The sequence below is a fragment of the Branchiostoma belcheri genome, unplaced genomic scaffold (assembly GCF_001625305.1).
Source record: "Branchiostoma belcheri isolate BF01 breed outbred unplaced genomic scaffold, Haploidv18h27 scaffold292, whole genome shotgun sequence".
Lineage (NCBI taxonomy): Eukaryota > Metazoa > Chordata > Leptocardii > Amphioxiformes > Branchiostomatidae > Branchiostoma > Branchiostoma belcheri.
Window position 1 is genome coordinate 33,440 of NW_017803901.1, and position 14,698 is coordinate 48,137.

Consider the following 14,698-nt stretch of genomic DNA (forward strand, 5'->3'; position numbering starts at 1 on the left):
ATGGCTTGGAACCCTTATGGTGAGGATTTTTTGGGGGACAAACAGTTCGCGAAAGTACTAAGGAAAAGAAGAAGACAGCCTCCAAAGCTGTATCAAGTGGAGGATGTGGTGGGAGAGGAGGACAGGGGCGGACACGTCTGGGTAAAGTTTACTTATTATACTTCAGCTGTCCTCAGTTATCTTAACTCTATATTTGGCTGTAATGTATCATCTTGTGATTCTTCGTACAAACGATTATAAGTACTTAATATCTAGAATTGTCTTCGTATAAATCAGTCATCACTGGGCCTCATTTTGAGAAAAGCTATACACTGTAGGTAGGCCACACATGGCTAAAAAAAAACATTGATGCATGTATGTGATAATCTCCATAAAACCACGAGTAGCAAAGCTTTATTTACAGTTGTAAAATACATGTACATAACCATGATATTACATCTGTTGTATTATGCAAAATACACATCTGGTTCAATAAACAATTTCAATTTGCAGGTGAAAGTCAGGTGGGCAGGAAGTTGGCCTGGGAGGCAGTTTTCTTGGGTACCTCTCCAGGAAAACCCAGAGTTGGAGGCCTACCTCCACCACTACATGGAGGCCACCACTCTGGGTAGGGGAGGGATCCAAGAAGACGAGGCATCGATTCTACAGTACCTCAAGACGGCTATCTACACTGCCCTAGGAGAGGGTAGCCACAGAGCTGGTCAGTACAACACCAAGGCCAGCCTGACCCTCCCCTTCCCACGCGCAGATTTCGACAAGGTATATATGTAATATATATATATATATATATATATACATATAAGCTATATACAAGGTATATATTAAGGTTGTATTCAATTTTTTTATATACAAGGTTATATACAAGGTATATGTACATGTTATATACAAGGTATATATAAAGGTTATGTACAATACATATATACAATCTGTTTTTTTTCTTATTTCAGCTTTTTCGTCCTCTGACCATAGTGGGGTGGGTGGCAGGTGGCTCTGGGCAACCAGAGACCTTCTCCTGCCATCCAAGCGAACTGTCTCCGGCGTTAGGCATAGGATGGCACAAGAAACACCTGAAGACATCGTCTGCTATCTTAGTGACAGGTGTGCGTGTCACCTGGGGCTACAGGCCTGTGGTCAGATATGACCACTCTGCATGCCCCAGGTGCAAGCACAAACGTGCAGAGAGACTTCGCCCCTCCCAGTGCTCCCCGAAGGTATAGACACACATATTATGAAAAATAACACATATCTGTATCTGTATAGCCGGTATAACCGCCTTTCAGCGTAACACACCAGCTTCGCAGGCACGCTGCGCGGCGGCAGCTGGCTATATTACACCGATCGACTTGTTACACCTTGTAACACTGGTTTCACCTTGTACACAGTACAGAGTAACAACACATATAATACATAAGGACTACTTATATCAATCAATAAATACATACATACATATAGTACTAGGTAAATAAATATATGTCTATCTCACTTCACATTAAGTATACAATTGTACTGTGCATACACAGAAAAAGAAATGGTGTTAAAATGTGCGTTGAAATATCTTTAGGAAATACTGCATAACGATGACGGGTGGCTTACGCTAGTGCTGACCAGGGAGCTTATAAACACACTCCACCCAAACAGGTAGGACAGAACAATCTTATGCTTCATCGCCATCATCCATCACACCATCATCCATCATACCCTCATCCTCATCTTCCTCCTGTTCCTCAATCTGCTGTTGTTCTGTTAAAAGTGAAGGACAGTTTATCAATCTATGCTCAGATAAATGAATTCCAGTCATTTTATGGCCATCTATCTTGATGATACNGACAACATAATGTAAGAAAATGTCAAAGCAGGACAATGTTTAAACACGATGTCATGCAAGAACGAATGTAAAGTTATTAATTAATTATGTTTCCAAATGTTTCAAAAAAGAGAACAAAGGGCAACTAACAGTAGATGATAGGTAGTATATAGTATTGTTGTAATGTATAGATTTCTAGCACTTTTGAATTTAGAATATATATATATATATATATAACAATAATATGTGGAACGAACGAAACGCATTTTATATCAAATTGTACCCTCTATAGCAATGACCGAAATGAACTCTTTGACGTAGCCTCCAGATTCTACCCAAACTTTCACACATATACAAATGAAAAGAAAACCACTCTCCTCTTAACATCCGAAAACCCACAAATTATAGAAAAAGTGGGATCCTTTGTCTTCCTCTGTCTTCAAAAAGTGAAACCCAGTAGTTTTTAACAGTAGATTCTTAGTAGTTATCAATAGTTCTATATGTACTTATTGTCTGTTTTTATACCATATCTCTTCTGTTTCTGCAATTAGCCCTCGGGCAAGAATTTGCAATAAACAATTGATTATAATTATAATACTATTCTACTGTACTTTCTCTATTCTTATCAGGAAGATGCTCATGTCGATTGTGATGTCACCTGGCACAAATTAAAACACTGTTAACAGATGCAACTGTTGTACTAATCATCATTTACCGTCTCTACATATACTTATGTATGCGTGAAATAACTCGGTTGATTTATTCACAGCAAAGACAGGGGAGGAAGTAAACGATAAACGGTTAATGTCTTCAGATGTATTTACTCAGATTTACCGAAGCAAGCTGTGCGAAGGCAGGATGCTGTCTGCCTTCTTCAGTGAGTTCCTGGACATGTAAAGTCACTGAAACAGAAAGGTATTCTTATCAGTTGGCCTATCACATTAACTTTTGAAAAGACTTGTCAGCATGTTGCTTCGGCATGGGGAAGGGGAGCATAGTGATTACGAATGGCGCAAAATCATGGACGCAGTTTACGAATTACGTTAATCAGGACGATTTTGAAATCAGCTTACGGTGTACTAGTAATTCACGGATTACATTTTACGTTGTATAAAGGTAACGCCTATGCGTAATGTAGTATATACATGTAAGGGACCAATTACGCCTTACGGCGAATTTGCTGCTGCTGATTTTGTTTTACTTACCTGCTTCCCCCTGACGAGACCTCTCCTCCGCCGAGGCCAACAGAGTCCCATTTGGCCTCGTTACTGTAACCCTCAGCGCTGGCGATGTTGTGGTTGGTGGTGCCTTTCTACAGAAATGATATATTGAAGATGTCTTTATTACCTCCATGAAAATGGAGCTATTGTTTTTTTGGCGCGCGCGTGTGTGTGTGTGTGTTTCCCGTACATTTGTAGTCAGCATAACTTCATAACGCCTTTATGGATTATGATGATATTTGCTATGTTGGTAAGTCTTGGGAAGACGAAGGTCAAGGTCAAATATGGGTCTCTTGGTGGATGACCTTGGTACTGAAGCAGAATTTGCAGCTGGTATCTGCCACCGTACAACATACACCGGGGTACCTCACGGGTGGCATTATTTACATGACCCGGGACCACTAGAAGTTTAACAGCTGTATTTGAAAGAAAGGAATTGAAGGTTTTTCAGACATGTACACTATTAGATGCAAATTATGCATATTAACACCCTATTTTATGGAGGTTTGAGATTTACGAACTCTTGTTTGTGCTTGAAGTTTGATTAAAAGATGACATGTTGGCTTTCAGAAGGAAGGTGATGACACATTTATATCAAGAAAAGTCAATACCTTGCTTTCCTGGTCCGTTTTTCGTACCGTCTGTTTTTCAGAACGACCTTAACCTCTTCTCGAACGCGCCCAAAAGGCAAATGGGGGAAGGTTTTCAACACATGGCAATGATGACGTAAGGGTTACTTAATCATGAATGATTTAGATGAAATTTTTAGTCAATTAGCGATGGTGTTTAATTATTGCTGTGTTGTTGACACAATTATACACATGCAAATTATTTGAAGACAAATGGAAATTTTATTGGCAAGCCTTCTCACAAGGGATGGCTTCCTTCCAGTCTCCTCTAATCCGTGTTTGCGAAGCTCGATCTTAAGCTGCGCAACGGACAGGCTGGCGATTGTTAGCCCCCTTGGGGTCCACCTGTCCATGAGCACAGCTTTAAGGTCGAGCTTGGCAAACACCCGCTCAAGTTGTTTTGCTGTAAATGAAGTCAGTATTAGCCCATGTCTCTGTGCTTATTGATACCTTGGCTAGAAGGTCTGAAATTTTTAGAGCATGTAAACCATACTGGAATAAGTTATCAATCTCACCATTAAGTTGCGTCCATGTTTTGATGGATCCTTGCCCATCATCCCCCGCTCCCTCCATCAGCCTGAACGGCACACCGATGTCTTTCATGGCACTCAGCAGCTGCTCTGTTCTCTTCTGGTTTATGGCCCACACAACCACCTGTATATGAGGTAAAATTCCCATAAAGATCCAACCATACTACTAAAGTAGATAGCTTTGAAAGGAAATTAGAAAAGAAAAATTGAAGAAAAATTTAAGTTTCCTACCTGATTTAACATCTTCCCCCGGATTCTCATGCCCTGAAATGTGTATAAGGGACATCATCAGTATTGAGCAAAGCAAATTGATGTATTGAAACTAAATTTTCAAAACGCTTTCATGAACAATATTTCAGTAAAGATGTACCATGTGTAAAAACGTCTGGAACTATTTCCTCAAAAGGGAAGTGTAGAAGGGTTGGGAGAATGTGCCCCTTGTGGTCCCTCTTTCCTGCGTATTTGTAGTCATCGCCAGGTTTTCTCTGGATGTTCCAGCTGTCAACTGCACGGAAGAAATTTTCATCAAGCCGACTGTGGTTATATTCATATTTGAGTGATGAAGGAAGTGCAGTGTATGCAAAGCACATCACCATCTATAAAATCTTGTAAGATCTAGAGCATTGATACTTACTGTCAAAGTCACAGATGTCCTTCTTGGTGCAGTGGCACCAGATGCAGAATGCCTTGCTGCTGGCCTGGTTAAGCCCTAGAAGTGTTGCCATGTACTTCCAGTCAGCTGTTAGGTACCTAGATTTGAATGGTGGACAGAAACACAGCTTAGATAAACTATAATACATGTGGTTAACTTGGTTCTTTACTGACATTCATAGTTTCAAGTTTACTGTCTATTACTTATTGTATTTTGATGATAGGCTTTTACATTTGTACATGTGGTAAATATATGAAATCTAACGGCAGTAAACACTGTTCAGCATACCATTTGACTTTGATGAGCTTTCCATCAATCACAATGCCATTCTGCCTGATGTCTTCTATTTCTTGGTACACAAGTGCAGCTGTTTTCTGCTGTGTTTCATAGTCCTCACCTCCTGAGATTATTAATGAATAGAAACATCTTTATTTAAATTGTTTGCTGTGTGTTTATTACATTAAACCTTAGAACAGGTTATCACGAGGCAGGTGTGCTTACATTCAAACTTCTTGTTGGCAAAATACAAGACTTAACTTGTATGACACAAATGTCTTAAAAACTCACCTTCATAGATGAAAACGGACGCTTCTTCATCTATGGAGTGGTGCAGCTGGGCATTGTCCAAGTTCGCATTGATGGTGTTCCTGTTGGGGACAATCCGGACAGTGCCCATAACTGCACCTATCCTGTTGTTCCGGGTGACCTGTCGTCCATCCCCGGAAAACCTTACTGAGATCTCCTGTCCACAGCTTTTGTGTTTGGGAAGTCGAAGGAGGTGGGTAAGGACCTCCCTCACAGAACGCCGTGACATGTTGCATACCTTGAGTGCAGAAAAATAATGAACAAAGGTAAATTGCCATTGTCCAGCAATCCAAACAACTGGTATAAAAATTTCAATCCCAGCAAATTATTGAAACATTTCATCTACCTTCATCCATTCAATGGATTTCATCCCATGTGCCTTCTGTAACAACTCCCGAACTCTCCAGTCATACCCAATTGGAACTTTGCAGGTGAGCACACGTGCTTCTGCCATCTGCTGCTTGCTGAGCTCGTAGGGTTGAACCACAACACGCGCCCTTTTGCTTTGACCAACGGCTACTTGTGCAACGTCATCAACACTGAAAGACAAGAAATAAACTTTTTTAAAATGGGGATCCAATCTTTACAATACATAGATGTATGCAAGTAATGAAATGCATTATCCTCACATGCATTAAACAAGCAATTGCATGATAAAGAATGAGGTTTCAGCTATTTAAAACAGGCCCTGGCCTTTATATATGGAGATAAGCCATGGTTTAACCTATGATGCAATTGCCTAATAAGTCATTATAAAATTCTTTACCACAAATCAAAAACTAATGTGGCGTCAGAGAGATAAATATGTGTAGCTGAAGTGGGCGTTGACTCAACAGCTCAAGTGTGTATCTAGGAAACACTGGTCTTGACTAACAAGTGATTGTACACGAAATGTTACAAGGAACTGCAAATGGGTGTATTAACAGTATCATTTCACTATTAGTAATTACAATCATATACTTGTAAAATACACATACAAGCGACCCAGTGACTTCTCCATCCGCACAAGAGTCTGGAAGTTGTGTTTCGACCCAGTCAGGACCTCCATGGCGTTGTGAGCGATATTCTGCAAATGATGGTTTTGATCAGAATTTTTGACAAAGTTGATGATGTGTTGGAAAGTGCATTTTGTAGAGAAAATGCAGTGTAAAGTTGTAAATAAAAATACCTATTACTTTTACATGGTGTTCATTACATTCACAGGTGAGGCTTACATTTTTCACAGTTACATATCTGACGTCAAAGTTCAAACTGTTTTAATATACTAAAGGTGTAAAAAAATCTGTATCTAAATATAGTGCTACCATTTAGTATTGTCAAAATTTGACATATACACTAACTTAGTCACCTTTGCTGTATGCATCCAGTCGACCGGAATCCGCTTGATATTGTACATTGGAATGAATGCTAACATCTCCTCGCCTGTCTTGCCAGTGTTTTGTTGGAGTACTTTCCTTGCTGTCTGCAGGGGCCTTAAAAAAATTGTTATGGTCACTTTGAATAAAAAGAAATGCCATAATGTGAGTGTCTAAAAACTTTCTATTAAAAAAAATTCAATGGATTTGTAAATGTAAACAGTGACTGCCCTTGTCATCCACACATCTGTCAGTGCAATTTATTACCGTCTAACTATTTGTATACACTACATGTACTAGGTAGTCCCAGAAGCAATTTTTAAACTTAACACATCTGTTGGCCCCTTTTCTTACAGGTAACTTTTGGATAGAATGGCACCGTCTGTGCATACATCCATATCAAACTACATGTACTGACATCTGCGATGTTGGTAGTTTGAGAAGTTAGTACCTTATTCCCTGGGTATTCCCCTCTCTCTTCTTTCGCTCAATCACCTCGTCGAGTATGTCGTAGGCTTTTCCATAAGCCTCTAGGTCCTCATGGGGAGGTGGCTCTGCTTGGTCCTCTACACGTTTGTCAGGAAAGTGTTTGTCATCCAACCGGAGAGGATGGTTCTCTGGAAGGAAGCATCTGCTGCTTCCACATGTTGTCACATGGAATTCAGACCAGGTTGTCGCTGAAACAAAAATGAACATATTCTTCACAGGAGTGAACCGAGTTTTATTGTCTGAGTTATGAAGACACTAACAAGCGGCCTGAAGTGGAGTGAGCATGTAAACAATATCACAACTAAGGCTAAACAGACATTGGGTGTGATCAAACGTAATCTGTGGGCATGCCCAACTAGAGTAAAATCACTTGCATACACATCGCTTGTAAGACCAAACCTAGAATATGCCGCGACTGTATGGGATCCATATACAAAGAAAGACAAAGATAAACTAGAAAGAGTACAGAACCAAGCTGCAAGATTCTGTACGAACAACTATGGAAGGGGTGCTAGTGTCACAGAAATGAAAACAAACCTACAGTGGGTGTCTCTGGAAGACAGGCGAAAAAATGTCCAGACTATGTATGATGTACAAAATGTCTCATCAACTAGTGGATGTACCAACTACTGAGTACCTTATACCAGCTCAAAAGAGAACAAGAAATAGTCATGCTTACAAGTATCAGAGCTATCAACCAAGAATTGAGGTGTTCAAAAACTCGTTTCTTCCTAGAACTATCGTAGAGTGGAACTCGCTACCACCAAGTACAGTAGGGGCGTCAACATTAGATAGCTTTAAACAAAGCTTAGAGCTAGAGGTTCAAAGCATAGGTGCAACAAGTCGTTCGGTGTAATGTACTAGCTGCCGCTGCGCCGCGTGCCTGCGAAGCTGGTGTGTTACGCCGGGAGGCGGTTATACCGGCTATATTGATACAGATACAGATGCAGATGAAGCTTTTCCCCTACTTGTTGGTGTTTTATCGTTTGTCATCACACTCCATGTCACAATTTGGTTCCAGAGCTTAAAAAATTCTGAACAAAATTTTTACATGGTGGAGCATAAAATACCCCCTTCAACGTCTTCACAATCAGTCAGATGCAAAGTAACTGGTACACTGATTTTGATGTTACCGATACAGAAATCAGTCAAACAAACAAGACACAATCAAATCACCATTGTTTCAGTATGTTGCCCCAAGACAACTAACAAATAAAATATACACCTTCAAACTTCATACACCTTCTTCTAGAAATCTTATCCATTGAATTTGAAGGTTTGGGTAGAATTAGATACATTCAAATAAATCAGTCCTATGTATAGATAACTGTTGAATAGACTTACTTGTCATATGATATGGCAAAAGGGGCAGGCAGACGTGGCTCTGGCACCCTGGTGGCACGTGCACTTCGATCGGGCAGGCCAGTCAAAGATGTATGCCAGGACATCAGCGGTATGTGTGAAATACTCCTTTGTATGCATCCCACACTCTGATGCCTGGCTTCGTCAGGGACAAAAGTTCCTCTACCATGAGCTGATGGAAGGCATCCATGTTGTGTGGGGCCTTGGGGCCTGTAGATGGATTAGAAGCAATGGAGGAAATTAGAACCTTGTAACAAATAACAATCTGAATCCATAATATAACTCAAAGTGCACATTTTATAATAAAAAGCATTGTTAAAAGTGTCTTACAACCAGGCTAGAACCGAGACGAACTTTTATTACAGTTGTAGGACACATATGCTCAACTCTACATGACTTAAATCAGTTTATGTTATTGTAGGAAGTGTGAAATATGTTCACAATGTAATGTAGCCCTTGACAAACACATGAAAAATTGTGATATTTTTATTAGTTGTATTTTTCTGGAAGAAAATTAATAAAGAAAAAAGCATATAGTGTGATGCTTCATTAAAAGCATTTGTCTGAAGACCCAAGTTTCACCGAGAGTATATGTCACACCAACAAACAGATCAGGGTAGCTGAAATGCCACAGGAAAAATCAGGGCTTTGAGTACAGATGAATCATAAGAATTACCCGGAATCATGCCTAACAGGATGTATAGTCCTGTTTTGTTTCGCAGCTCTGGTGGAAAATTGAAGATCTTCAGGATCTGTGGCCATACAGAATGTGGTATCTTTAGATGACTGAAAGGTTCGCCGCCGTCAGTTGAATATGCAAGCGAGAGTGATCGTGCTTCCCCTTGGAAAAAGGCAATAGACACAATAACTAAGTATCATCAGATAGATAGAGAGATAGACGACTGGTTCATTTGCAACATGTGCACACTCATACCATTGCAGCCTTACCTGTATGAATTAGGGCATGAGACAAAAGCAATTCTTAAAATCCTATAAATAACTATACACTTACAGGCAAGACACTGTTCCTAATTCATTAAAAGCTAAACGACAAGGTACTATTGCATTGATTAAAATCCATTCAATAACTGTACAGTAAAAGGCAAGGTACTATTCCTAAATCTGGAAATTCTACAGCTGAATTGCATGAAGTTGTCCTTTGTTCTCTGCCCTGTAAGCTTTTTCGTTGCAGAGGTAGCCAAATAGAGAAGACAGAATTTACTATTATTTATACATAGGAACTGCAAAATTCATGCACAGATGGCGTTGTCTCAGGTACTGAGACACAGCTCTTCAAATGCTCTGTCATGGCTAACATTGGCATGATTTACACACAATTTTTTTTTTGAAAATTTAGGAATTACTGAGACGTCTCCAAAAATATTTTGCTGAGATGTCTCAAGAATTTTGTGTGTAAATTGAGGCATAGTTTCTTTCTAGAATTACTGATTTTACTCTACACGCCCACATTCATGAGCTCTGACTGGAGAGTAGTGGGGCCAGGATGCCACACTGAACAGGCATATTCTAACAACGGTCGAACACAACCACATAAAACTAGCATCAGGTCGTTATCTCTATATCCATGTTCCTTTAAGACACGTACCAGATAGAGCCTAATAGAGCCTACGGTTGGCTTTGCTGACAAAAACTTATGGAATTTCAATACATGAGCGGAGCACTTGAGATTGGCTTGCAGGAGAACTCACAGAACGTTAGCAACTGAACTAACGTTACTTCTAAATGTGACGGTCCTACGGAAAACTGTGGAGGCGAAGGTGGATTTCTCATGAAAGATATTCCATAACCATAGAGGTTTTGTTCCTATCCTACTTCCAAATCTAGATTTGCTCAGACCCTACCTTGTTCCAACCCTGAATTACCCCTGGTTATAATCTATAATTCCTCCAAACCCAATCGATGATTCCTCCAACGATTGGCGACGTTCATTTCCCCCTAAAAAGCTCACAGCGCGGAATTTATTCAAATCATAATTTTTTAGCGCTATTTTTCAACTGCGCGGCCACCTTGGTTTTACTCGGGAATGTCCGGCAACGTTTGGTAACGCTTTCGGCAATGTCGCGCTCCGACCATAACCGGAAAGGCTCAACCGAACGTTCCCGAAGACAGTTGCCTTTTGTTGCCGAACTCCTTGTTGCAAAGGGATCTGTTGTGCACATGAAACGTCCGCTAATACAGGCGGGAAATTTTTGAAAGACAATGCTACTACAGTACTACATGTAGTGTCACAGTGGCTTTAGTGTGAGCTGATAAAAGCATGGAGGTATATAACTCCATAATAAAAGCAACCTCCTTGATAAAAATAAAAATACAGTAAATTTTTGTATTTTGGTAGCAAGACAGCAAGCAGAGTACATTTCTCTCCATTTCTCTGTTTGCTGTATGTCAGAAACCAGATTTGGGGGTTCAGCTTTCAATTTTGCCACATGGGCCTGCAGCAGTTTCGAAACCTCTGGGATGCCGAAAAGGGTCCTGAGAGAGTCCACTATGGAGAAGTACTCGTACTCCTTCCTTGTAGGGTTTATTCGTTTCGCTGTCGAAGCGCGATCCCTTACACTTGGGACAAGTAGTTGCGTTTTCGTATTCCCCGACGAAAAGCACACAGCCATTGGGACAGGCGTGGTAGGTTCTTGACTTTGGCAAAATGTCGTTCAACAATGATTTCGCTTCTCTGGTACGACTCTAGTACGGAATTTTCTATTCCGTGGTCATCTAAGACTCGTTTGAAGAGACAGAATATATCTGTAATGCACCCTTGGGAAACACCTGGGTTGTCCGCCCGTATCTTGAGAACTGCAGCAGTGAACCCAATTCTGGTCCACTCGTTTGAGGAAGCGCCATTGCCGATAATAGGCCCGTTTCGACAGTCATTTTCGTCCTCTAAAAAAACTGAGATGGGTGGTTTCTGTCCCGTTTCCTCACTTTCCCGACCGTCTTTGAGTCGCTCGGCCTCCTTTTTAACTTGTATGGCCTCGTGTCTCCGGCGAGACCTCACTGACACAACTTGACCGAATTCAGTACACGTAGAGCAATAGCATGTCGTAAGCTGATCAAGATCATCCGCCATCGAGGTTCGCCCATAGAAATCTCGCCAAACAGCGTCGAACAAGTTTTGCGTGGCTAAGGGCGCGGGAACAGGGTGTGATTCCTCGTGGCTCTGGACGTGCTTCCATATGTAAATCAGGCCTCCCCCGTTTGGCCTCATGAATATTGATTAGTTCAGACCAACCGACAGGCGAGCGAAACCACGCTCCCGGAGCCAAATCATGAATATTCAATTAGCGAGGTATACATGACAGAACCAGCAAAATTGCATGGTGTTGCAAAGTATAACCCTTTCGCCAAGATCGTGGCTTTTGGCTAAGTTTTGCATATAAATAAGATGCGTTGACAGAGCTTCCGTGTTGAATTATAGCCGTATTCCTGGGAACCTAAAATATTTTATTCAGGCCTCAGGGGGTTTTAGAATCTCCAACAAACTCCAAGCAGATGTAGCTTTCAGCTAGTTTTGTAGGTCTTTTTGTCTGTTTTCGTCGTTTATGATATACGTTTTTTCCCAGTCGCTTCCTCCTAGAATATTTGTTAATAAACCATGGAGGCTCTTTTTATACCTCCATGAATAAACGAAAAACAGGCAAAAAGACCTACAACGCTACCTATGGATGTCTTTCGAAACGGTCCGGAAATAAACTCCGAATTTTTATCCAGTTGTAGAGATAGATTTGTAATTTTATACCTCTGCTTAGAGATTAGCATAATCTTACTTCCTTTTATTTTCCAAAGTGTGGCCCGGCCTTAATTTTGTTCGTGCCCAGGTGTGACAAGGGGGTTAAAATAATTATCTCCTTGGTTGAGGTAACAAAAACGGAAGATGTATGAAAAAATGAAGACAAATTCTGTACATGTTGTGTGTTTTGTATCATCTGTTGGCTTTTACATCATACTCTCCGATTAGCCATCATGCCGACAAAGGGCAACAAATTACGTATGTATTGTCTTACACACTACCAAAACACAGGCTTCTTTAGGGGCGAGCGGGAAATATCGTACAACTAGCGCCTACTGATAATCATCTTACTCCTGTTGACATTGCTGTGCCACTAGTATCAAGAAAAGTCACAAAAGACTCGTATCAATCAGTTTGAGTTGCGAAGGCAGATTTTATTTATATACAGCGAAACTTCATTCAAGCAGCAACCACTCCAGGTATAACCAACCACTCCAGCTCTTCACTGTTTAGCCTATTTTCAGCTTGACGCATTTCGGTCAGCAAGACATTGAACTCTGAAATTACAAAACAAAACAAATTCAATTAAATGATTTGAGGACCTATAGACTGTTTACGCAAACGAATTTACTTCATAGGCTTCCGAAAATAGTTTCATCAGGTTGGTAAAACTTAAGAGATAGGGGAATTCTTTTTACACAACCAAAGAGTCTCACCTCGCTGACGTTTCGGTGTCTGTCAGACACCTTCTTCAGAGCTTCTGACTGGAGTACTGCATCTCGCCGCTATATGTAGCCGATGTAGGTGGCGCTTTTGCGGCGAGACCACTATCCCAAACGTGGCTTAGTTTGTACCCCCCCTCGTCCCGGTTCATTACAGGGGTTGACTTTCTGATCCAAACTGCCTCCTTGATCCAGCGGGTTCTTCTATTGTCTTCTCTGTCTATAACTTTCGCCCCCTCCCAGTCAATTACGCAGTTATTTCTAGCAATGTGATCTGTCACTGCTGATTTCTTTTCTTCTTTTTGTGCATGTCTTTTCTGTGATCTTGTGTACTTCACTGTGTCCATGTTGTCAGCTTCCTTCTTGTGTTCTTCTAATCTTGTCCCAAATGTGCGTCCCGTTTCCCCTATGTAAACTTCACTGCAGCTCTTGCACGGGATCTTGTATATGCAGTCTGTTTTTGCCGTGTCCTGTAGTTTGTCTTTTGGGTGGACCAACAGACTCCTCAGTGTGGTTTTTGGCTTTACTGCGGTGGCGATGTTGTGTTTTCTAAACACTCTCTCAAGGGGCTCTGTGATTCCTTTGACATAGGGGATGATGACCATGGCCCTCGTTTTTTCTTCCTGCTTGTTGCTCTTATCCTTCTGCTTAGGTTGCTTACTTCGTTGTTCCACTTTCTTAAATGTCCATGGTGGGTAACCACACCGTGTTAGGGCTTTCTTGACATGCTGTGTCTCTAGTGCTTTGTCTGCATCTTCAGTGACTACTGCATTGCACCGGTCTAGTAAGGTGCGAATGACTCCGAGTTTTTGGTGAAGGGGATGGTGAGATTGGAAATTCAGGTACTGGTCTGTGTGTGTGGACTTTCTGTATACTAGGAGTTTCACTGTGCCATCTTCCTTCCTTACCATAAGGGTGTCAAGGAAGGGTAGCGTGCCATCTTTCTCTTCTTCGTGTGTAAACTGGATACTCCCCGTAGGGTCAGTGTTGTTCAGATGGTCTGTAAGTTCCTGTTGTACCCCCCTCTTCACAACCTCCATAATGTCGTCCACGTACCTCTTCCATAACTTCGGCCTACAGTTGATGGGAGCTGTGGCTATGGCTTGTCGTTCCAGCCATTCCATGAAGAGATTAGCTAGTACTGGGGACACCGGGCTCCCTAAGCCACGTTTGGGATAGTGTTCTCGCCGCAAAAGCGCCACCTACATCGGCTACATATAGCGGCGAGATGCAGTACTCCAGTCAGAAGCTCTGAAGAAGGTGTCTGACAGACACCGAAACGTCAGCGAGGTGAGACTCTTTGGTTGTGTAAAAAGAATTCCCCTATCACTTCATAGGCTATAGTAATTGTGCTAGCTAACAGTACATCATGTGTATGTATTCTATCTATGTATATACAAGTTATCCTTCTGTTTATGACCTGTTATCACGACACCCCCCCTATAAATATGTGTTCTGCTGCAATATTTAGTACACAATTGCCAACAGTACCTACCGTGGGCATCACACAGTAAGTCGCTTATCTTCTGGATTGCGACAGCCAGCCTGTTCTCGTCCGTTTCTCCGTGGGCCCCGGGGTGCGACAGTACGAGTGTAACAATT

The 14,698-nt window shown here is 41.3% G+C and overlaps 2 protein-coding genes and 1 long non-coding RNA gene across 3 annotated transcripts; 1 reads left to right on the forward strand and 2 right to left on the reverse strand.

The window, feature by feature from the left end:
* LOC109473190 lies at window positions 1-1,642 on the forward strand. The gene is made up of 4 exons (XM_019773070.1): window positions 1-141; window positions 493-759; window positions 948-1,211; window positions 1,562-1,642. The coding sequence occupies exons 1-4, from the start codon at window positions 1-3 to the stop codon at window positions 1,640-1,642; spliced, it is 753 nt and encodes a 250-aa protein (XP_019628629.1).
* Window positions 1,643-2,571: 929 nt separating this feature from the next.
* Window positions 2,572-3,722, reverse strand: LOC109473200. Its single transcript, XR_002140412.1, has 3 exons — window positions 3,636-3,722; window positions 3,010-3,116; window positions 2,572-2,706 (listed from the first exon to the last, which is right to left on the reverse strand). It is a non-coding gene; the product is annotated as an uncharacterized LOC109473200 (long non-coding RNA).
* Window positions 3,723-3,978: 256 nt separating this feature from the next.
* LOC109473191 lies at window positions 3,979-5,649 on the reverse strand. The gene is made up of 4 exons (XM_019773072.1): window positions 5,403-5,649; window positions 5,112-5,235; window positions 4,169-4,278; window positions 3,979-3,998 (listed from the first exon to the last, which is right to left on the reverse strand). Exons 1-4 carry the CDS (start codon window positions 5,647-5,649, stop codon window positions 3,979-3,981), a joined length of 501 nt encoding a protein of 166 aa, XP_019628631.1.
* Window positions 5,650-14,698: the final 9,049 nt, after the last annotated feature.